This window comes from Colletotrichum tamarilloi (genome assembly GCF_030869305.1).
Source record: "Colletotrichum tamarilloi strain Tom-12 chromosome Unknown Scaffold_63.1, whole genome shotgun sequence".
Lineage (NCBI taxonomy): Eukaryota > Fungi > Ascomycota > Sordariomycetes > Glomerellales > Glomerellaceae > Colletotrichum > Colletotrichum tamarilloi.
In genome coordinates, this window is record NW_026849445.1 from 69488 (window position 1) to 92916 (window position 23429).

The window sequence follows — 23429 nt, forward strand, 5'->3', positions numbered from 1 at the left end:
TCGAATCGACGACTGCAAACTCATCGGAATACGGTTGATCAACTTGGGCCGATGCCTCGGTGGAGACCGGTGGACACACCGACGCAAGCTGGAGAACTTCAGTAAAGATGACGAACACTGCCCTTCCCGCGGCTATCAAGTGCCAGATCCATGATTAAATATCTAAAGTGTTCTATCGCATATCGCAATCTTCTTCAAATCTCATTGCAGCTGTTCTTTCTTACCAGTATGGGTATGTTTTCAAGTTCGGTCAAGTCAGAAATTGAGAGATAACCGTCGACTTGTTTTGCTTCTTAACAATAGTTACTGTGAAATCAGCTTTCTGCCCTTCTTCAAGACTCCTAGACATGACAAGGATAGTTGGCTGTCTGAAGACCTCCTTCCTTGCATAGAACATATGGCCATCCCTCTCAGATCTCTTATCAACGCCCAATTTGAAGAAGGGCTTTACGCCAATTCGGACCAGATTCACCAGAATATCATCAATTGCAAAGCGGATCACTCATGTTGCGTACCGAGAGGCTAGATCTTGGATCACAAATCCTGACTAATTCTTTTCCAAGTGCCCATACGGCGGTAAAAGCCTGGTCCGGGGAAGGAGGACTGCCCAAATCCCCCAGCGTTGACACAAATGCATCAACAAATATCACTATTGAGGCTGTATCAGGATTCTCGCTGATACTTCAAAGACAAAGGCTGCAGGAGAGCGGGGTGACGCACCGAATTGGGACAGCCGGCGGCTGGCACCAACACTGGACTTAGAAAGGCACAATCGCAAACCAACAAAACCATCTCAATGAGACAGGCCCTCAATGAGTGCCTCTGGCGCAGGCTGCAGGTCATGAGGCATGGCTTTAAGGGGTCTTGTTTCGTGTTATTCTCATAGAAGCCAACAGGCGTAATCCACTTTCTGCATGCAGCCGACCTTTTCTCATTACAGCTTGGATCTACGACACTGACGGCCCTTGGATACCCATGTCAATTGGCAGCGATATTCCCTTCTCAGTAGCAGGTAAAAGGAGGAGTGCGGTTCCCTCTGGCGTGAAGAAATATCGGATTCTCTAGGAAGTTTCTCCTTCTGGCAGTCGAAAACCGTGAAATAAGGGGGAATTAAGTGTGACTTGAATCACCCACCCTCAATATAGAATCCATGGATACCCCCCCGCGCAATACAATTGATATTCTCTCAAGGTAGTCTGTAAAGCCTAGGTACTGAAAATCATATTAGTACTGTCGTTGACATTCGCCAGACCCAACACTTTTTTGGCAAGCATTGTGGTTCTTCATCACGGAGATGGACCGTGTCAGGAATGGACTGCCCAACACCGCTCTAGAACTGACAGCGCTACCCTTCACATTCGCTATGGTTGCGACATTTTTTTGCTGGCACCCAAAGCCGGCGATTTCCTATCCTCGGTACATCGAAACCAAAGTTTAGGACGAGGGGTTGGTCACTTTGGACCGGAACAGAAGCTTCGCCAGATCTCATGTAAGTTTCCTAGATCTCTCCCAATGTCAATCAACAACCAGCTACTTACATCCTCGTAGACGCATGCACAGCTTCGAAATTCATGGCACCGTCCACCTCTCGACGACGTTCCCACGCGGATCTTTCGCATAGACGCATACTGTGCTTCTTCGAAAGGCTGGGCGACATGATGCATCTTTGTTCCAACGGGAGACCAACCAAACAGTAAATTTGCGACAGGTTTCCCTCCGAGCTGTGGCGACTTATTAACTAATGTACTACCGTCTTGGGGATGTCTTCATCGTTGCCTTCAAAGCTCCCTGCATGATCGGATGGCAATTTCAATTTCCTACGCCAACGGAGCAGCTCATTTGGAGGCTGGCTGTGTCGTACCACGTGTTCTTCTGTATGCACGGGGCCTTTCACTGGCTCTAGGAAGATCTGAAATGGCATCGTGCGCAGAAGCGCCTGCATGGCTTCGTCTAGGCGTGGAACAAGTCGTTGACGCGAATGCTGAAGTCCAGAGCTAGTCGCAAGAAGCCAGGACCTCGTCCGCTTGGACAAAGGATATTGTCTATCGATTAATGACATTGGTTTGTTCTTGAGTAAACAACTCTGCGGGAAAGAACCCAACCATGGCGGCGCCCTTGTTTGTGATTCTTCGTCCTGGGTTATATGTATCATGTCGATTCTACTTCCACGTGAAAGACACTGTCTTACTCTGGGAGTAGCCCAAAGGGATATACCTGACTGGTAAACAGTTTCTCCCATTGATTGAGGAGACGTGGTAGGACGGCAGTGCGACAACAAGTAGACATAATGATAACATGGCCATGGAAAGTTAAATTTTTGGTCTCACCGAGGCCATGTCGAGCCAAGTCACTACGCGAAAATGAATGAAGAGCACATCTAGTAGGCTCTGCCTCGGTGAAGAGGGTAGCTCACCGAGATGTCAAGGTGACCTATTCAGGCAACTCTAACAGTCCTTCACGGCCGGTAAACCCGGTGTGTCAAAGTGGGCGTTAGCGTCGCCGTCCGTGACCTGACAGACGCGCCGAAAATGGGGCAATTTTCCCCGTCATCCATTGAGAAAAGCGCCGAGTCCTTCCTTAGTGACGCAATGGGGTAATCTTGGCCCGTCACTCCACCAAAGCTCCAGTTCCCTCCACGATTGCCCCCTCGTGCCCCTCATCGCATTTCATGCTAAAGTGATCCAGCTCGACGATAGCTATATAAAGCTGTCAAGCTCACGACATTTTGTTTAAGTCTGTCGTACGAAGAAAGCTCACAGTTTCTCGGACTCATTATACAGTGTAATAAGAAATCACAAGAGACAAGATGGCAGCAGGCAAGACATTCAACGTTGGAATCATTGGATATGGGTAAGTGAGACCGTCTCTCAGTCCATGTCATCCTTGCTACAGACCCCCCTTGCATGCTTTCGGAATAGACTCACTCTCAGCGCGACTCACCGAAGACGCCCACGTGCTGACCGACCATCTACAGACTATCTGCCAAGGTTTTCCACATCCCTTTCATCAACCTCACACCTCAGTTCAAGTTGCACAGCATCGTCCAACGGAAGCCCACAGCCTCCTCCTCGGCACCAAATGACTACCCTGAGCTGAAGCACCACACCTCCCTGGAGCCCATGCTCCAGGACCCCGATGTTGACATTATCAACATCCTCACACCACCCAACACTCACTTCAGCTTCTCCAAGCAGGCCCTGCAGGCCGGCAAGCACGTTCTGGTCGAGAAGCCCTTCGTGCCCACCATCGAGGAGGCCGAGGAACTCGTTCAGATCGCTAGGGAGAATGAGCGCCTCATCTGCGTCTACCAGAACCGTCGCTGGGACAGTGACTTCCTCACGGTCAAGAAGATGATTGCCGATGGCGTCTTTGGTCGTGTCTACGAGTTCGACACCCACTTTGACCGCTTTCGCGCCGACCGCCCTACGTCATGGAAGGGCGAGCTGACCATGGCCGAAGGAGGCGGCGCCCTCTTCGACCTGGGATCCCACCTCATCGACCAGGCCTACAACCTCTTCGGCATGCCAGAGACCGTCTACGGCAAGCTCGTCAGCCAGCGCGACGGCAAGTTCGATCCCGAAGACCCCGACAGCGTGCACGCGCAGCTCTGCTACCCAGACGGCCTCATCGTCAGCGTACGCATCGGCGTCATGAGCGTCGAGACGAGCCAGCCTCGCTTCTGGGTACGCGGCACCAAGGCCAGCTACCACAAGACATGCCTCGACCCGCAGGAGGACCAGCTCAAGGCCGGCGCCAAGCCCACCGATCCTGGTTTCGGTGTCGAAGACCCCATGAATGGCGGGAGGTTGCTGCTGGTCAAGGAGGGCGGCCAGGTCGAGGAGCGCATGAAGCCGACGCACAAGCCGGAGACGTACCTCAAGCTCTTCGAGGGATTCGCCAAGGCTGTTGAGACTGGAAGGGAGGAGTACGTTCCTGTGCCGGCGAGAGAGGCGCGGGATGTCCTGCGTATTATCCACGCTGTTAAGGAGAGCGCAAAGTCGGGACGCGAGGTTCGGTTCTAAGACATTTGATAAACTCTGAGATGTCTCTACCGCATGGTCCGAGGTTAGCCGCCGTCGATGGTCTCGGGGAGCCGATGCGATGAGGCGGCCGGCGCGTAGCGTGCCGAGCCGACGGGAGAAAATTAGAGCCCGTTGACGCAATACTAGAAAGTACTAGTAAGTCACGTATAAGTTTGTCTATTTTGGAAGGGAGAGGGCTCTAGGTACTACTTACATGTAGCCAGTCTGTCTTATTATAGCGGTTGCGTCTTATAGTAATCGAAAACGTATTTCATGTCAGCTCGTTCCGGTATGCAGAAATGCCGTTTATGGAAGTTTAGTCTCAGAGACACCAGAGGCAAAGGTCTTGGAGATGCCCGCAACGGGGGACAAACACCGCCGATCTCCCGCAACGCGCGAAGCCAAGACTCGACGACACCCAAAGGTGATGGCGCCTGCTGGCAAAAAGAGAGTTCTGTCCATTCGCGTGAAAGATTTGATCTGGGATGAGGGAGAAGTTGCGCAGGAATCTGGTCGAGCTTGCACTTTGACCGGGCTGGGGATGTCTCAAGGCAGGATCTTGGCACACGATGATGGCGGCCCCTAGATTCCTTCTCGTCGTGATGACATCCGGTGAGCAGTCGGAAGGTGTGATCGAAACCCCGCATGACGGAAGGAAATGTCTCGAGGTTATATCAAGTTGAGGAAGAGCGGCGGAGTATAAAAGGTAGTTGCGATGGCCAGTGGTTCCGTCTATCCTGAGATATCATCAGCAAACTTGCACTCAGGACCATCACAATATCCCTAATTCATCTAACCAATACCTAATACATAATCTTTAAGATGCGCTTCAGCCTACTCACTCTCTTCTCTTACGTCGCCAGTGTCCTCGCTGGTCGATACATCGTCTTCCTTGCCCCGGTAAGACCCTCAGTCTGGACTGAGCTCCATCGTATACCGTCCTGATACTGACTACCGAAAACAGGCAACCAACATTGACCAGTTCGTCGACAAGCTTCGCACCCGAGACAGCGATCTCAGGGTCATCACGAAGTGGACCGGCACGACTGCCGGTCTTTATGGTGTTGTCATCGACTCAAACGTGTGGAATGTCTGGACTCTACGCAAGTTCCGCGAGGTCAGGCTGGCCGAAGAGGACAGGATTGTCACGCTTACCCCTCTGCCGACTGCAGGCTTGCCCGCGGAGCCAGAAGACACCCCATTCCCTCTTCCTGGCTGGAGCTGAACGGGTTAATCAAATCACGAGTCGGTGTGGAAAAACATTCTGCATCCGCGGATTAAGGAGACAACAGCAAGATTGGGACCCGGTACATCAACAATTTGTTGGTTTCTGGTTCGAATGAATCGGCCAAGGGGGCGGAGACCAATACGAAGGATTCAAAGTTTAAGTGGCTAGCTTTCGTGAACACCTTATGTTACTCAGTCAGGACGCAGAATGGGAACCGTTACCTAATTTGATCTCATGATGCTTCTGCCCGGTGGAATAGCTATGCTGCTCAGGGTTCTCCATAGTCCCATCTCTTGTCTGTACTACGTAGTGATCCGTACAGTATAATTGTTCATGTATTTCTTACCAGAGAGGCATGCAAAGCGCTCGAACGTCGTGATATCCATTTGGCGAGAAACTTCGTGTCCATTGCTTAAGACACACTGAAGATATTGAAGGCTTATATAAAAAATCCGACAAGCGTCTTTCGAACCTGGACTTCAAGCAACAGTGTCACACACTTGCTGATTGTGCATATCTAGGTTCCACAACTCCTAGTTGTCATTTTGAGGCAGACCCGGAGGCTGGGATGAGTTCACGTAATCACACTTGTGTAATGAAGTTTATAATATGGATTGCGGGAACTTACACATCCACCGCACTTGAACTCTTGCGGGAACACCTGCCTAAGTCCGGCTGTCCGCCAGCTTCCGTCAGTCTAGGTAAGGGCGTACACGACGCATTACGACTGAAATGTACGCCCCGAGTCTTGTGTCGCCCACAAGCCATCAATCTCTACTTGCACTAATACAAAATTTCGACGCTGCCCAAGAGGCTTCGTCCACACAGTTCTCGAACAGCTGGATAAGAGATGTGCTCGGGATGGAATTTTTGCAGCCGAAGCAGTTCCAACTGCTCTGTATTAATAATCAGTAGTGCGCGCGCCAGTGCCTGGATACGCGCGTACATGCACGGCAGATGAAACGCCCCCTGATGACTCGACGATGCCCCGACACCGGCGTATCCGGACCTCTGTCAAATGCCAACGGCCTTTTGTGGGTGAGGCTGCCGTTCAACCGGCTGGGCAAGTGGGGGACTCCTTGCCTTGTTTGACATGAACTGGAGTTCGGACTGAGTCGAAGTGTCGATCTTATCTATGCTTGACATCTAGCGAGGCTTTGCGAATTAAAGATTCGGGTTCGGTATGCCGGGTTATTGTGATTTGGGACGGGTGACGGCACGCCGCACGACATCCGTAACTTCAGAGACAAATGGAAGCCTTCGCCTAGCTTGTCATTTTCGTCTGAGCCTGCCATCGAATGATGGCTCTGTTCTAATGTCGGTAGATGAGTGGGTATCCAATAACCGTGGGTAAGGTGATCTGGACCCGGCTCTACTAGGTAGATCAAGTGAATGACTTGTGAAGTCACTTACTACCATGGACGCGGTAGGAACCACAACTCACCAATCTTGATTATGTCTAGTTTCGAGAATATTCACTGCCTCCTCCAATCGAGGCAGTACAAATACTCGATTTCCAGAACATTGACGAGTCTGACTTGGGGGTCCCTGACTCGCTCCATGGAGCCGCAAAGGTGACTGAGTATTCGAGGCTCGGGTAGGAGGAGGTTCCGCCGCCACGATTCGTGCTATGGCCATATGTGCAGATGAAGTGGGCGCACAGGCCGACGGATACAGGGACACCGGCACTTAGCCTAAAGTCTAATAGAGATATCACATCGGCCGAGAGACTGAATGAACCACGATGAACCACTGATTGATACGGTGTAACCGTTGTACAAGCTAAGTCGGGTATGCCCGTCTTGTCAAATTCCTTCGAGTAAGTGTTGTTAGTCCAATAATAGCAATCGTAAACGCATCTATAAGAGATGATTGTTACCCAGATTCTTTGCAGCTCGTGAACAGAGGATCAACAGATTCGTTCAGTACACTCTTTGGCTTGTAGAACCCATCACACTCTTTCGTTACATTCGTTACTTACACTCTTTCCAAAATGCCTTCGCTTTTCTCCGTGGTTCTTGCCAGCCTGATGGCCTCTCCTATCCTGGCCGCCATCTCTTCCCCCAACTATGTCCCCTTCGAACTGGAGAAGCGCGACTGCGGCTTCAGCTACTGCGATTGCCAGCGCGTCCAGTGCAGACTTGACTTTTGCTTCGACGACCATGTTGATCCCTGGATTCTGGTCGACAGTGCCAGTAAGTCTTCAACATGCTCAATATTCGACCTTTCTTCCTTGAACGAGTCGCTGACCTTCCCGTCTCATAGTGAACGGCTACTACGGGGTTGACTGCGGCCAATTCGACAACTGGGCGCGCAACGAGCCCGCCGAGTACTGCAACAACGGCCTCCGCAAGGGCAATGCTCTCTTCTACATCAACCGCAAGTTTGGATCCCTCGGAAAATCCTTCACCGTCAACTACAAGAACACCAACGCGGCGGACCCCCACCGTGGCTCTGTTTCTGGCAGCTGCTACCCTGTCCAGGACGTTCAGTGCAAATGCCATTCCAGATACAACGCTGAGAAGCACGACTGCTCAAACAGCTGCAGTGACTAGATAAACACTTCACAGGAAATGATGTAACATAACTTGGGGAACCTGCTGTATGGCTTGTTCGACTAAGTGGGTGCGCTTGAGATTTCGGATGTGTGCTGCAAATGATACCACAAACACATAGAACTAGAGGATCCAAATCCATGACAATGAACGGCCGATTGGCCAATTCATCCAACAAAAGAAATGATCTTGAGTGATACCTACGAACTGTCTTCGCATGACCAGCATCGTGTTCCCAGATTCCTATCACAGTTCAAATCGACAACGCTCTTCTGCGGATATGGGCACAATATGCGGTCTTGAAGGTTTCCGCCCGGAAATGTAACCCTGACTAGTGTATGGTCCGGTGCTGTGCCATTCTCGACCCATGCACGGAGTTGACCAAATAGACTAGTTGGCTCTCCGCTCCTCCCTCCACCGCAATGGCCCATGCCGGGTACCTCGAAGTGGCGGTAGAAGTCATGAACTCCCGGGATGAGATCAGATACTCTGTTGTAGTACTTGGTACTCCCCTTTGGAGGGAGAAGCTCGTCAATCTGTGGGAATGTCAACCCTTTTCACTGCCCAGAGGTGGATAAGGGGTTGACTTACGAGGCCGTGAAAAGTAATCAGCTTTCCTCCGCCATCACGAAAAGCAGAGAGGTCAGGGTCATCAGTGCCAATAATCGAGTTGTACCTTTGCCGCCCCTGGTGTGCCATCCAGTCAAACTCAGCTTGACTGACGTGAGAAAGATCAAAATTTGGATCCCTTGCGACAAATAACGAAAGCCATTGCGTAGCAATGGGCAATGGCACACCTCTGCAAGACCCTGTAGAGCAGTTGGTGGCAGCGACGCCGACAGCCAGATCAGTACCGGGGTTTAGTCCTGGCCACAGCTGTACGCCTTGGGAGTTGCGCATCCCCTGCCACGTAGCATTGACTACAGCTGCTGCTGCACGACTAACTTCAGGTGTCTCAGAGCAGTTGATTGCTCGACCGACCATCTTGAAAGGATTGAATGCATCAAGGCACGCATCGACTTCACTAATGATCCCGTCTTTGACACCGTCTAATCCATCACAAGCAGACACTGCCGCGGCCGTGATCGCCGCGAGTTCACATGCATGAGGGTACTCCCCGATCATATTCATGTACTGCTGAGGCCAGAGCATGCTCGGGAAGAAATCGGTCCATTGAATTCCTGGAGCACCGGCCGCGATGCCATCATACTGAGTAGGATACCGCTGTGCTAGCATGAGTCCTTGTCGGCCTCCTTGAGAACAGCCATTCCAGTAGGAATAGTCTGGTCCGCGACCGTAGTAGGACCTGATGAGAGACTTTCCAATGATTGCCTGCATGCTTCAAGATTAGAAGAGTCAGTTACGCCAAGGCGGTCTATCGACTTACGCCGTCATTGAGTGACACAGACGCAAGGTTCTGCAGATTGTAGAAATTGACGTTTCCGGGGCTGAGAAGTGCCCAAGGACTCGCGTCCAAAGCGTTTCCCAACCCAGCGTCGGTCGTGGTCGTCGCATAGCCGTCAGCTACTGCTCCACCCATGGCGCTGTAAAACGGTTCACTGCGGCCTGCAACCCAACCGCCGCCTCCGACAGCCTGAAGGCGACCATTCCATCCTTCTGCGGGAAGCCACGCCTCGAAATTGACGACATCACCTTGACCCGGGTGGGTGTAGGTTACCGTGATGTTGCAAAAGCTCCCGTTCTGCACTTCGACTGACGGCTGGGTGAAGCGAACAGCAGAAGGAACAGTGATGGTGTAGTTGGTGACAAGATTTGTCTGCAAAGACAGAATCTCCGCCCCATACAGTGAGATATTCTCAAACGTTGCGGGGGCGCAAGAAAATGCTGACATTTCGACTGGAGATAGTTTTAATAATAGATAGAGCGACGAGGAAGGACACGGCGATGCGAATCGCAGCACATCAAGAAAGTCACTCTTTTTAAAGTGCAGCTTACTTACACAAACGTTGTACCCAGTTTCTTCCCCGTATTAAGGAATATGACGAAGTAATTCGGGTAGGATCGTTAAACCTCCCAAAGCTGCCAAGCGCGAGGATGTTGAGCTGATTTGCGCACATTAATCAAGACTTCATTCAGCCATTCAACGCAGCTGTCATATCAGGAGCGGCTAATTAGACTCCTGCAAAACACCCATTGTCACCTAATTCCCTTGATGTTTTCAAACAGGATCCGAATCCTAGTCTCAAGCGCTCAAATGACTTCAAATTTGGTGTGGTAGAGAAAGGCTTTAGATTTCGGTGCTCGATGATTTTCGCCTTGACGGGCAGTTAACCCAAGCACAATAAGAGTTATTAAGTGCATGAGAGGTGAGGTCAAGTGACAACATTCAATTACGTCCAATGACTGCCACCGCTGATGTGCAGTGCATGTAGGTATTCAAGCAATGAAATGAGTCCTATACCAGCATTTTTCAAGCTCAACCAGATTCGGGCGTATAAGCCCCAGCAGATAATGGGAAGCCTTTTAACCTTGAGCTGCTCATATCTACGTTGTATAATTACCTACTTGCTCGAAGAGTGACAAATGTAGATCGAAACATACGTTCTTCTACAATTCATGGACTACGGTCTGCTTCGGACTTATTATCAAATACCAACGGCATGCAGCCCGCCAACCTCAAACAAGAAAAAAGAAAAGAGGACTTTGGACTGAGCAATTTGAGCAGGCGAGGCCGGTCTCGGACCAACTTGTCATGCGAGCACTTGCATCTCGGAGAAGCTCATAAAACGACGGACTTACGAGAAACGCAGGGCTTACCTTCCGAAGTCCATCAATGCTGACAGGAAGAAGTGAGATCAGAGACACCAATCAGGCGCTGCTCTCGTATCGCCTCGCTTATTTATGTCGTGGTTTCGCTGCTAGGTGCGCTTGGCTGGGTGCTAGTGGACGCCACAGCGGAACAGCGGAAGTAGTGGCATGACTTTCAGCCCTCAAGGTTTCAAGAGTTTAGGTGCCCGCATTCCATACCACGAGAATCGCCAAAGCCAAAATAACTAGATATGGCGCGTGGTTCCCTGGTGATTCCCGGCTTGAGACATCCTGTGTATTTTGAATGACTTCAATTGTGTCACAATGGACGTTTCAAGGAACAAAGTCGCAGTGATCGGACTCGGTAAGTGTAGTAAACCTGTCGATGAAACGAGTTGATTATTCTGACGTAGAGTAGGTGCCTTTGGTATCGTGGCTCTGAAGAATCTTGCCGAAGAGGGTTTCGAAGTGACCGGATTTGAGCGCAACCCCTATGTTGGTGGTCTTTGGAAGTTTACTCGAGAGGACAAGACTTCTGTGCTGCCTAGTGAGTAGCACGATGCTCCACCTGCCATTGCATTTGGATCATTGTTGACTTACGTACTACAGCAACTGTCGTTAACATTTCAAAAGAAAGAGTAAGATTTCTCTCTCTAAAATGTGCAGACGAGAGACTTGGTACTTGAAGTAGTCAATGCGACTGACACTTCATCAGGGGTGTTTCACAGACTTCCCGTTTCCTGATGGTAAGTCTTTCAATTGGACTAAAAGCTAGCACTCTCACAAATCGAAGCGACGACCAGTCAACCTTCGGCCGAAGAGGTGGCGCAGTATCTGGAGGACTATGTCGATCACTTCAAGCTGCGATCAATGATGCGTCTCAACACAGTTGTCACTCATGTATCGCATGATGATACTCTCAACAAATGGATTATTGAAATTTCTGATTCGCCAAACGAAATGTTCGACAGGGTCATCATCGCGACAGGAATGAACCAAACACCGAACTATCCGAATGTCAAAGGGATTGAGCAGTTCAAGGGCGAAACGCTCCACTCCAAATCTTACAAAAGGTCAACCACACTATTTCAGTCTGGTCTTTCCTTTGCTAATGCGCAGTTTAGCCCAGAGAACTTCGCAGGGAAGAAAGTGTTGGTCTTCGGCTTGGGAAACACCGGCGCTGACACTGCAACATCACTTGTGGGCCATGCAAGCGAGATCTATGTTTCTCATCGAGAAGGCGCTCTCATCGTAAGTCATGGACCCCAATCTATCGAAAACCAGGTCTAATCTGCCAAAAGCTTCCTCGAACCAACGAAGGCCGTCCGATTGACCACACACTTAATATTCGCTTGATCACTTTCCAAAGGCTCCTCGAGCGGTTCTTCCCTAATTTATCTGAACGCCTTTTCAATGGATTTGTTAAAAAGCTGCAGGATTCTGCATTCAAAATCCGTCCTGAGTGGAATCTCTCACCAGCACCTTCGATCAAAACTAGCACCCCAGTCGTCTCAGACGAGATCGTCCCAGCGCTTGAGAGTGGCAAAGTCCACTCTGTCCTAGGTGTCAGCTGCGTAACCGGGCCGAATGAAGTTGAGTTGATTGATGGAAGGAGTTTGAATGTAGATGCTATCATCTACTGCACTGGATACAAACCCAGCTTTAGTCTGTTGGATTACGAAGCTGATCCAACGGCTGTTACCACCCCGAAGTGGACTGCGTCCCAGGGGTCTAGGGGCAAACCGCTGCCTCGTCTGTATCAGAATGTTCTGTCTCTCAAGTACCCGGACTCACTCGCATTCATGGGGTGCGTGGCATTTGCAACGGGGGCATTCGTTCTATATGACCTGGCATCCATGGCTGTCGTGCAAATTTGGAAGGGGAACTCGGATCTTCCACCTCAGCACGAGATGGAGCGGGCGGTTGACGAGCACCATGATTGGCTGTGTAACCTTGCAAAGAAAAGTAATGTTCACCCGCAGCTTGTAAATGGCCATTCTTGGTCAGCATGGGCGGACAAGATGGCTGGAACTGGGATTGACGAATATCTGGGGTGGGGTTGGAAGGGATGGCGTTACTGGCTCAAGGACCGATCTTTCTGTAACCTTCTCATGGGTGGTATCTACAGTCCACACATCTACCGTTACTTCGATGGCAAGAGAACTCGGTGGGTTCGAGCGAGGGAAGAGATTGAGAAGGTGAACTACACCACTTTCAAGAACCGACTCAAAACCGAATAGCACCCAAAAAGATTTGAGGTATTGGCGCTCCTATGAATCTCTAACGAAGTACCCATAGCTCCGCAAGTAGATGAACTCGGGTTTGTTGATCCCGGGGAAGATCACCATAGGGGAGCTGCCCACGAAAGTAGTCCTTGAGGCTCCAAGTTGAGTCGACATTAGTACATTACTACTACTATGTTCGAAGGCGACTTCAATCAAAGCCCATACTATATCGAGTCCCGACCCGGCAAGGTCATTCGGCGTTGTACTAAGTACCACCAGGCTATCGAACAAGCGAGTTGAGATGACTTGAGCGACGGCTTGGGTTTGGATTGAAATTTTCAGGTGGGATGCCAGCCTATCACGTCCATCTTTGCCCAGCACGATTTTTTCAGTATTCGTCAACGCCTTGCTTCGACCACATAAACGCACTTGACGGCATTTGAGTCGACGTTGATAATGTATAAGACCTGGCCATTAAGATCAATTCGATCTTTCTTTCGGAAGAACACCAAGAATTCTCATGACGTAAATCAGTTTCTCTTCCTAAAAAACGCATAACAAACAATTCATTTGCTCCGACATACAGCAAATCCCCTGAAGAGAAAGAGCAAGAGACCATTCAATTACTCAAAAATCATATGATGATGCCGCTCCAATTCTCGCCATGTCCCGGAAACTTGATATCTTCTCGCGCTCTAGAAAACGCAGCCCTGAAGCAGCCCGCAACAGGCCTAAAGCTTAATGTGAGAAAAAGTCGACAAGAAACTCGGAAAATTGAGAAAACAATTGATGAAAGCGAACTTAACGTACAAGATGCCACACTGCGCTATTGGTGGTGGGGATTCAATTTTGCCGTTATAGCCAAGGTGCTCAGGCACAAGAGACGGCTGAGAGTCACCATTAAGCAGATTCGCCTTGGATTGAACCTCACGCAAGAGGGTTTCATCACGTGGGCCTGGTTTCTCTCTTATCTGACAAGAAGTATCGTCGGTGGATGGTACGACATTCGGTTGCCATTCATCGTGTGCCATTTTTCGCCGGTATTCTTCTGATTCCTGTACCTCATCCTTGGAGTAGATTCGGCGGTCGTCATTTGAGTCGATCTCCAGTGACTGAACCTCGGAGCTCTCGCTCGTATCTTCGCTTGGTTGGCAGTACTCGAGGAGCTCGAGCTCAGCAGCCCGAAGATAGTAGGCCAAAAGAAGCGGGGTGCCTCCGGGGTGTATATCGCATGGCTTGTCGACCGGAACAGGCCAGTCTTCGACGAGATGACCAGGCGTATCATGGTCACCACAGAAATTGCTGTATTTGTCCCATTCGCAGCCGCAATGTTCGTGAACGAAGATACGTTGGTAGCACATTTCGTTTCAATCAATCAGGCCCAACTTTTCTTCAATGTGATGCTTTGGAGTGATAATCAGCGAACATGAGCCTCGGTCAAGGCGCGGCAACTGAGCTAGAATAATTAATGCGATGTGAGACGAACGATGTAGTGTCCGATGGGAATCTTGACGGTTGGGCATGACGAAGTATATCAGTACTGTTGCATGCATCATCTCCCAGCCTGAAGGCGGACGTAAGCGCGCGCCAAGGTAGCCCGAAGTTCTGGATACGCCTCAACTGAGTATGCGACCCATACAGCGACCTGAGGTGGGGAAACGAGAAATGCAACACGGACTGCCAAATATGGAAGAGGTTGACCCAAATCTGGTTCATCCCAGCTGTTAAAGTGGTTCTCGGCCCTGTACAAGTAGAGGCCTGCTATGCCGGTTATGTTGCACGGAGGTGGACATGATTCGTTGTCGTGATTCTACGCCGCCTCCTTACGACCATGAAGTGCGAGAAGACTGTATTGGGGGGTTTCCCACTGGAATTCGAGCTGCGTCGATGGAACATGACTGCTTTGACATTCTGGGGAGATGACATTGGCGTCTCACTTCTGTATCATCCAGACCACCGGGTTGAGGTCTACGGGGGGCGCAGTCTTAATCCCCGTCCAGTACCAATTGCTCAAGATGAAAAGGCAGCAGGTAAGCCCATGGAATAGACATCCCGCAGCCCACAATGCTAGCTCACGTGCGTCATTTTTGCCGTGCTTGATCTTTCGTATTATATCCCGTCTTTGCCCGGATCAAAGTATAAATTCGAAATACTAGCATGACTACAGACTCGGGTGAAGGTTGCGATTCCGAGATACTACCCCATCTGAGATATCCTCAGTAGTACATTGCTAGTCAAGTTGGGGTAGTGTTAGTATCCCTATTACAGGGTACTTGGTTCGAACCGTAGGTTAACAAAGAGATTAATTAAACTATATAAATTTCTATGTAAGTATAAAAAAGAGGTTCTAACTATAGGTTAGGCTAGTTATAATAATTATAAATAGGGCCCTTAATTAGTCCTTATATAATTAGCTATATACTATAATTAAATTAGATTTTTAATCCGATACTAACTTTCTCTTTTTTTTATTAATTTACTTATTATAATTAGAAATATAATTTAACCTCGGGCCCGTTTACTAAGTCATCTCTTTTTCCCCCTTTTCTCTACTTTTTTTATATAACTTATTCCTCTATTTATATAATAACTTTTTTACTACTTATAAATTACTCTAACCCCTTATTAAATACTACTTTTATAAAAACGTTAGTAAAGTTATTATTATTATTAATTTAATAAATCTTAAGGATCTCGTACTTTTTATATAATTACTTAAAGGCTATAATATTAATTATAAGCCTCTTTTTTTTTATTATTTTTAATTTAATAAAGTATTTATATAGTAAGTAAAAATTAATATAAGTAATTATTAAGATTAATAAAAAGTTAAATTAATTAGTAATCCTCCTTAATATTATTAAAATTATATAAATAAGGTTAACGTTGTTAACTATATTATAAACTTTTAATATTAGTATACTTCTTATTACTTACTTATTTTTAATTAATAAATAATAAATTATATTACTATATATAGTAAATTCGCTCTTATTTATATTCTTATTAGCTAGGATAATAATATATTCTAATTATAAAATAAGGTCTTTGTTATTTATAAATAACCTATTAATAAAAACGTAGAGCTTATTAATAATAAGGTTAATTAGGTAATAAACTAGGCCTCGATCGAGATTTAATTATTATTACTTAAGCTATTTATTAAATACCTCGATATCTCGTTTATTTAGCTTTATAGCTTATACTATTCTAGCGTAGTTAAAAATTACTTTAAGTTAGTATATATTTATAATATATACCCCTTATATAAGCTTAGCCTTATATTATTTTTTAACGTTAATTATATTTAAATTAATAAGGGTAATTTTCTTATTCTACCCCTTTTATTAAAAAATAACGGTTTCCCTTTTAATTATAAAAATCCTATTATTAAACGTTAATAAGTTATTTATTATAAGGACCTTTTTTAGCTTCGTTACGAAGCCCGCTTTTTAAAGCTTTTTATTTTCCTTTTTTATAAAGTTAATATTAAATAGGCCTAATATATCGTTAGTCTATATTTTAATAATCCTAAATTAATTATTTTTATATTTAGCGATTAATAAGTACGGGTCGTACGTAAATATAATTATTAATAATTAATTAATATAAAAATCGTAATATATAGCTTACTAATAAGTACCCGATTTTATAAGCTTATATAGTAGTTTAAGTACTTTAATAATCGTACTTTTTAAGTACTTACTAGCTATTTCCTTTAGTAAGTAAGCTAGGATTTTCCTTATAAGCCCTATAGCTAATTAAGTATAAGCTTAAGTAATATTACGGCTCTAAATCTCGTATCCCTTTTTCTATAATAATACTATTAATACTATTATTAATCGTTAGCTATAGCGCTATACTATAGGTAATTAAGTAAATAGCATCGCCTTTTTAACGTCTTTATACCCCTAAATTATATACTTAAATTTTTTATATAGTTAGGGTATTCCTTTTTCCTTAATTTTACGTACTATTTATAATTTAAATATATAAAGACTTTTATATTTCTTAGGGTTATAGAGGATAAATTAATAGACCCCTCGATTATATAGAGTATTTATTTTAATAAAATTTAATCCCTTATATAGCTTTTTAATAATTATAATAATACTTTTTTTACGTAGTTTAATTACTAGCTTAAAATCGGCTTTTTTTTTATTATATAAAAAATATTAAATACCCTGTTATTAATAATAAATTATTAAGTTAGGGCTTATTATTATAATTTTTTATAACGTCTCGCTAGTAGTATTAGTATCTTTTTAATAATTTCCTTTTCCTTATTATTTATTAGTATTATTATAATAATTTCGTTAAAAATAATTTCTTATACCTTTATTACGGGTTATATAGTTTCCCCTAGCTCTTTTTCTTCTTATAAATTAAAAATTACCTCGTTAAGATCTATATAATATAGTTTAACTACTATAATTAATACTTTAAGTAGTTAGTTATAATCTCTTATAACTACGTAAAAACGCTCGTTAATAAAAATTAATTTATATAGCCTAGCCTATTACTAAGTAATTTTATACTAAACTTATATATCTAAATTTAAAAATATATTTAAATTAGCCCCTATATTGGGCCTATTATATATAATAATTACCTTATTAACTTATTTTTTTATACTTACTTTACGTAACGCCCGTATTACTTTTTTAACTACTTAAGCTCGTTAATTTATATTTAGTAATAGTAATAAGGCTAAAGTCGTTTTTAAATATACTCTAAATACTAATAGCGTTAATATAAGCCTATTAAGCCCTATAATATCGTTATAGTACTTAAATACTATTTAGAAATATTTGTTATTAATAGAATCAGGATTCTCTTTTTTAATAATTCTAAACGCCCTTTTTAGCTATTAATATACTCTTTTTACTTTTTTAATATTATAATACGCTTCTATAAATACGACTTTTAACTATATACTATAAGCTATCGTATTCTCTCTAAATTTTATTAATTTAAAACTTATATTAACGTCGGTTCTAATACTATTTAGTAATCCTTAGTATATATCGATCTAGCTTTTTCGTAGGGCTACTTATATTATTTTTATATATAAATCCTAAAAAAATTACCCTATTTAAAATAATATAGCCTTATTAATTATATATAGGACCGGTTGATTATTTAAATAAAAAATATTAATAACGATTTTTTAATTAAAGTTAAGCTTATTATATAATTTAAATTTAAATTTATATAAGCTCTGCGTATTTATTTAGTATTAGTAGTACACTTTTATTAACTATTTTAGTACCCCTATTTTAATATTATTATTACTTAATTACTTTAGGAGGCTATATAGCCTCGTAACTAACGAGTACCTAAATTTTTAATATAGTTATTTAAGCTCATTTTTTATTAAATAATTAATTAACTTTATATTATTAATAAGCTTTATAAACGCGTACCCCTATTATTATTTAACTATTTTAAAACACTTATTATTAAAGATTTTATTCTTTATATTATTAAATATAATACTTAGTTAATTTATATTTTTTAAGTATAAAAAAAATAGAGTATTAATAAGTAAAATATAAAAAGTTATTATTTTAAAATATATCTCTATTTTTATTATACTTAGGGTAACGATTTCCTTACTTAGGCTAAAACTAATTCTCGTAATACTTATTATTAATATATTAAGCGTTACTAGTGCGATTTTTTATAATACTTAAAATTACCCCTTTCCTCTTATTAATTATTATAATATTTTAATATCTAAAATAATCTTATAAAAATTATCTAAGCCGTACCTTTTGCTTATATAAAATACCTATATAAGCTTAGTACTTAAGTAATCTAAGTAATATAAAAAAGACCTCTCTAATTACCCTTAGAATTTCTTAATATTATCTTTTTTTTTTAATATTAATAAAAATAATATCTTCTTTTTAAGTGTTAAGAAAATAGAATTCTATACTATTAAACTCGTCTTTCTATCTATTTTTAGATCTATTATTTAAAAGACCTTCCCTTACTATTTATAAATAAAAGCCTACTTATTAAAAGCTTTTATTATTTTTTATTCGTTTAGTTTCGTATATTTTTTAAAAGCTAATAAAATAAAAAAGGAGTAATTAATATTATTAATTTTATTATAATTTAATTTATTAGTATAGGGGGTAAGATCTTTTTTATTTTTTAAGTTTCTTATAGGGGGTAGATATTCTAAGCTATTATTTTAATTATTATTACTAAGTTCCGTACCCCTAGATTTATTTTTATATATAATAAGGAATTAACTAAATTAATAAAAGCTAGTTTTACTATTTACTACCCTCAACTTTTTATATTATTTATATAATTTAGCCCGCTCTTTTTTAAAATAGTTACTTAATTAATATTTATCCTTTTTATAAATAAAGTATTACTTTTTTTATTACCTTATTTATAAGTTAAATCTCTACTTATTTAATAAATCTAGGCCTCTTTATTAGTAATTACTATACTTAGTCTTTTTTCTTTTTTTATTATATATTTAGTTAACTTAATATTATTAATAAGGGCCGTTATATACTTAAAAATAAGCTTAGTATAATATTCTTATTTTAATATTAAAACTAAATCTTAGCCTCGAGTAGAGCGTCTCGTAGTCTTTAAGTACTTAATATAAAATTATTTTTATTTTTAATATATACTAGATTATAATATAAAAATATCTAACTTTTTACTCGTTAATCCCCTTATTTAGCTAAGTTTTTACTAACTTATTAATTCGGTTAATAAGCTTTTCGAGGATTTTTATTTATAATTTACTTTTTATTATCCTAGTTATAAATATAAAAAAAATTGCTTATAGTTTAAATAAGAGCTCTAAATTCTTATTATAAATCTTAAAGTAGCTTCGGATTACGTTAATAATACTAAAAAAGTTATTTTAATTAAAATTACGTACTGCTTTATAATAATAATTAAAAGCTTTATTTATAAGTATAATATTAATTACTAAATAGTACTAATATTCCCTAATCCCGACTTTTTTATAGTAATTATAAAATATTATTAAGGTTTTTTATAAAACCTCGTACTTTCCCCTAGAGTATAATTTCTTTTTTAAAAAAATCTTTTTAAAATTTATAAATTACTTCGTATTTATTATTATATTTTTAGTATTTATATATAATCCCTACGTTATTACGTATTATTAATAACTCTAGGTTATCTATTTCCTTTCTTATTAACTAACTAATACCGAATTTTATATTAGTAATAATAACGAGCTATAGATTAAAATAAGTAGAATTATTAATTATTATATATTTAGTACTATATTTTACCTCTATATATCTTTTTATAATAATAAATTACTATTAATAATTATAAAAAAAAAATCTAAGTCGTTTACCCTTTTTCTAAATTCGTTAAAATAATTATATACTTTAATAACTTATACCTAGTTCTATAGTACAAATTCCTTTTTTATAATTGTTATTATTAAAATCTTATATAATTTTTATAATTATAATTACGTTAATAATACCCCTTATTTATAAAAGAATTTATTAACTATTTTTATAATTCCTAAGCTTATACTCATAAATTATTTATCTAGCTAGTAACTAAAGTTATTTACGATTTTATAAAATAGGGGTTACCCCTATAGCCCCTTTTTCTTATAAACCTTAGTTAAATAAATTAATACTACGTTAATTTACTTATTATTAAACTAGTTTATAATCCTATATATTTATGTCCTTTAATAATCTAGGTTAATATTTACTTATTTATAAAAAATTAGGATTCTATTTAAGATCGGGTTTCTTTTTTTTTTTCTTTACCTTAACTTACTAAGGGTTATACTCTAACTTATACTTATATTAATAATTATTAACGTATTTAATCTTAATAAGGATATATTTAATTTACGTACTAGCTATAATAAATCTATACTTTTATTACTTAATAAATTTATTAAAGTCTAAGTAGTTCCTACTTCTTTTTATTATTTTATTACTACTCTCGTTTTTACTATTTTTAGTAATTATTATTACCTTTTTAAATTACTAATTATTATACTTATTAAAATCTTCTTTTTTATTTAATATAAAAAAATAAGTTTTAATAGTTCCTTTTTTAATAGTAGCGGTAAACGTTTATATTATTATAAAAAATATAATAATTAGTCTCGAGATTTTTATTAATTACTAATTTTTATTATTTTATATACTTCTAATTTCTAACTTCCTAAGCCTCGTACTTTATATAATTTCTAAATTACCTCCTTCTTTAACTTACCTCTTTTAAAATAGTATTTTAAAAAAATAATTAAAAATAAATACTAGGTAGCTTATAAAAGAGCTGAATAGGTTATTAAGAGTTAAATAAGTAATTAAGTACGGTTAGTAAAGTTAAGCCCTCCTTTTTATAAAATTAAGGATTTAAAAAACTTATTAAAAATACTTACTACTTCGTCGCTCGTACTAAGTAAGGTTAATTATTTTAAAAATCTTTTTTTTAGCTACTTTTTAGTACCCTATTTTATACCTTTTAAATAGTCTTTTTTTATAACTTAATTATTATTAAGTAATTATTACTTATTAATAATTCTTTTTATTACTTAGTTAATTTTTTAAAATTAATAATCTCGTATTAAGAACTAATATAAAAAAGAAGTTCTTTAATAGCCCTTTAAAAAATTCTTTTTTTTTTTTTTTAAAATCCTTATCTTTTTAGCCTTTTTTTAAACTAATTATAATTTTAATAAAAGGTTATAAAACTATTTTAAAGTAGCTACTTTTTTTTTAAGTTAATTTTTAAAATTTATAATATTCTTAGCTCAATATTATTAAGACTTCTAAATCCTCTCCTCTTTTATAAAACTATCCCTTATATTATATTCTTAAGTAATACTTAAGGAGTAGTTAAAAAAGTTATAAAGAGGTTATTTAAATCGTAAGCTTATAATTATATTTATAAAATCCTTATAATAATAAACCTTTTTATATATTATAAATCTCTTAGCTTTATAACTCTTATAAAGTTACTTTTATTACTAAATAAGAATATTTACGTTTAAAAATCCTTTTTTTTAAACATATAGTACTTTTTTATATTATATTATTAAGCTCGTTTATTATATTAATTAATTAAATAAGTAGTTATTACGTAAGTATTTTTTTTTACTAATTTAATTAGTTAATATTTAATTACGGGCTAGTTATAAAAAAGTTATTTAGTAAAAAAACTATTTAAAATAATAGTAAAAGACTAGTTATTTAAGTAGTTTTATTAATTAATATAGTTTAATATAATAAACGTCGACTTTTTATAAATAATAAAAAGCTATAATTACTTAATTTTATATAGTATTTAAAAATTACTTTTTTTTTTATTTATTTTTATAAAGTTAATTAATATAAATCTCTTATTTTATATAATATTAAGAAGTCGTCTCTTTTATATAATAAAATACTTTATTAATTTATAATAATAAAATTTAATTACTAATTAGTATTAATATCTTTATTATAAAGTACTTAGTTTAAACTATAAGTTAATAAAAAGATTAATTAAACTATATAAATTTTTATATAAGTATAAAAAGGAGGTTCTAACCGTAGGTTAGGCTAGTTATAATAATTATAAATAGGGCCCCTAATTGGCCCCTGCGCAGTTGGCCGTATGCCGCGGTCGAATTAGACTTCTAATCCGATAGGTAGCGGCCAATTACACTAACCATTTACGCTGAGTTGAGAACATTGTCAAGTCTCTCCGTTATTCGCTTTGATGGCGTCAGATCAGACATAGTGATTGGTTACTTCTTTTTCGTCATCGTCAGCTCACACACGATACAAAATGTGTGAAGTGATGGAGGTAAATTTTTTTTTTTTCGCTGTCGACGACAGCACCAGACCCACCGGGACACAAGCTTGAGTTGGAGGGTATCATCGGTTGACGCCAGGGTTCTGTTCACTGGCTCTCCCAATTAATAACCTTACCGCACCTGCCACCGAGCACCGATCTTTTTTCCTATTCATCCATTGAGGCATGCCACAAAATGGGGTCGAATACTCAATCCTTGTCACCTTCACCACAGCCAAGCTGTCGAGATGAGATACTCATAGCGGGTGGTACAGCTCCGATGAGGTGCAATGAAGATCAGTCTGTCGAGAAACATGAGGAAGTAGAAAAACAACCCTACCGCCCAGGCTCCGACAGAGCGAAACAGCCGACCGAGTGTTCCACTACGTCCGCTCTCAGCGGGCCGCAGGTCGCTAGGCGCTTGACCCTCGATGGCCTCATTCCAGAAATCCAGTTGCAGGTCCTCCGCAATCTCTCGGACCTAGATAACCTCCACGCAGCCATCTGCGTCTCGCCCACTTTGCATAAATGTTATCTCTCAGCGAGGCGCGGACTGCTATATCACCACCTCGGCAAGACCTTCCACAGCCATCGCATATTCGTTGATGCCTTTGCGGCTCATAAGCTGGGCATTCTGCGCGAGTCGACCAGTGAAGATGAACTTAAGCTTCTGGAGGAGTTCATGGATTCATATCTCAACTTGCAGTCCGATCCAGAGAATTTCAGAGCAGTATGTACTGTTGATGATCTGGCCGGCATCGCACGTTTCTACTCATCGACAGTAAGATCTGCTCTACCATAGCTTTGG

The 23429-nt window shown here is 40.4% G+C and overlaps 8 protein-coding genes across 8 annotated transcripts; 5 read left to right on the forward strand and 3 right to left on the reverse strand.

Moving 5' to 3' along the window:
- Positions 1-1738: 1738 nt before the first annotated feature.
- CTAM01_11507 (uncharacterized protein) lies at positions 1739-2297 on the reverse strand (the record flags this gene model as incomplete). The annotated part of the gene is made up of 2 exons (XM_060527518.1): positions 1739-2135; positions 2215-2297. 2 exons carry the CDS (start codon positions 2295-2297, stop codon positions 1739-1741), a joined length of 480 nt encoding a protein of 159 aa, XP_060377817.1.
- Positions 2298-2806: 509 nt separating this feature from the next.
- Positions 2807-4022, forward strand: CTAM01_11508 (oxidoreductase; the record flags this gene model as incomplete). The annotated part of the gene is made up of 2 exons (XM_060527519.1): positions 2807-2850; positions 2975-4022. 2 exons carry the CDS (start codon positions 2807-2809, stop codon positions 4020-4022), a joined length of 1092 nt encoding a protein of 363 aa, XP_060377818.1.
- An 822-nt stretch (positions 4023-4844) lies between these two features.
- CTAM01_11509 (uncharacterized protein) lies at positions 4845-5247 on the forward strand (the record flags this gene model as incomplete). Its single annotated transcript, XM_060527520.1, has 2 exons — positions 4845-4922; positions 4987-5247. 2 exons carry the CDS (start codon positions 4845-4847, stop codon positions 5245-5247), a joined length of 339 nt encoding a protein of 112 aa, XP_060377819.1.
- Positions 5248-7243: 1996 nt separating this feature from the next.
- On the forward strand, positions 7244-7805 carry CTAM01_11510 (uncharacterized protein; the record flags this gene model as incomplete). Its single annotated transcript, XM_060527521.1, has 2 exons — positions 7244-7445; positions 7516-7805. The coding sequence occupies 2 exons, from the start codon at positions 7244-7246 to the stop codon at positions 7803-7805; spliced, it is 492 nt and encodes a 163-aa protein (XP_060377820.1).
- Positions 7806-8005: 200 nt separating this feature from the next.
- Positions 8006-9759, reverse strand: CTAM01_11511 (tannase and feruloyl esterase; the record flags this gene model as incomplete). The annotated part of the gene is made up of 3 exons (XM_060527522.1): positions 8006-8341; positions 8397-9137; positions 9193-9759. Coding segments are annotated over 3 exons (1644 nt in total), but the record flags the coding sequence as incomplete, so codon positions are not given.
- A 1139-nt stretch (positions 9760-10898) lies between these two features.
- On the forward strand, positions 10899-12814 carry CTAM01_11512 (uncharacterized protein; the record flags this gene model as incomplete). The annotated part of the gene is made up of 6 exons (XM_060527523.1): positions 10899-10938; positions 10993-11121; positions 11184-11212; positions 11290-11320; positions 11368-11825; positions 11876-12814. 6 exons carry the CDS (start codon positions 10899-10901, stop codon positions 12812-12814), a joined length of 1626 nt encoding a protein of 541 aa, XP_060377822.1.
- Positions 12815-13433: 619 nt separating this feature from the next.
- On the reverse strand, positions 13434-14160 carry CTAM01_11513 (uncharacterized protein; the record flags this gene model as incomplete). Its single annotated transcript, XM_060527524.1, has 2 exons — positions 13434-13530; positions 13610-14160. 2 exons carry the CDS (start codon positions 14158-14160, stop codon positions 13434-13436), a joined length of 648 nt encoding a protein of 215 aa, XP_060377823.1.
- Positions 14161-22901: 8741 nt separating this feature from the next.
- Positions 22902-23423, forward strand: CTAM01_11514 (uncharacterized protein; the record flags this gene model as incomplete). The annotated part of the gene is made up of 1 exon (XM_060527525.1): positions 22902-23423. One exon carries the CDS (start codon positions 22902-22904, stop codon positions 23421-23423), a length of 522 nt encoding a protein of 173 aa, XP_060377824.1.
- Positions 23424-23429: the final 6 nt, after the last annotated feature.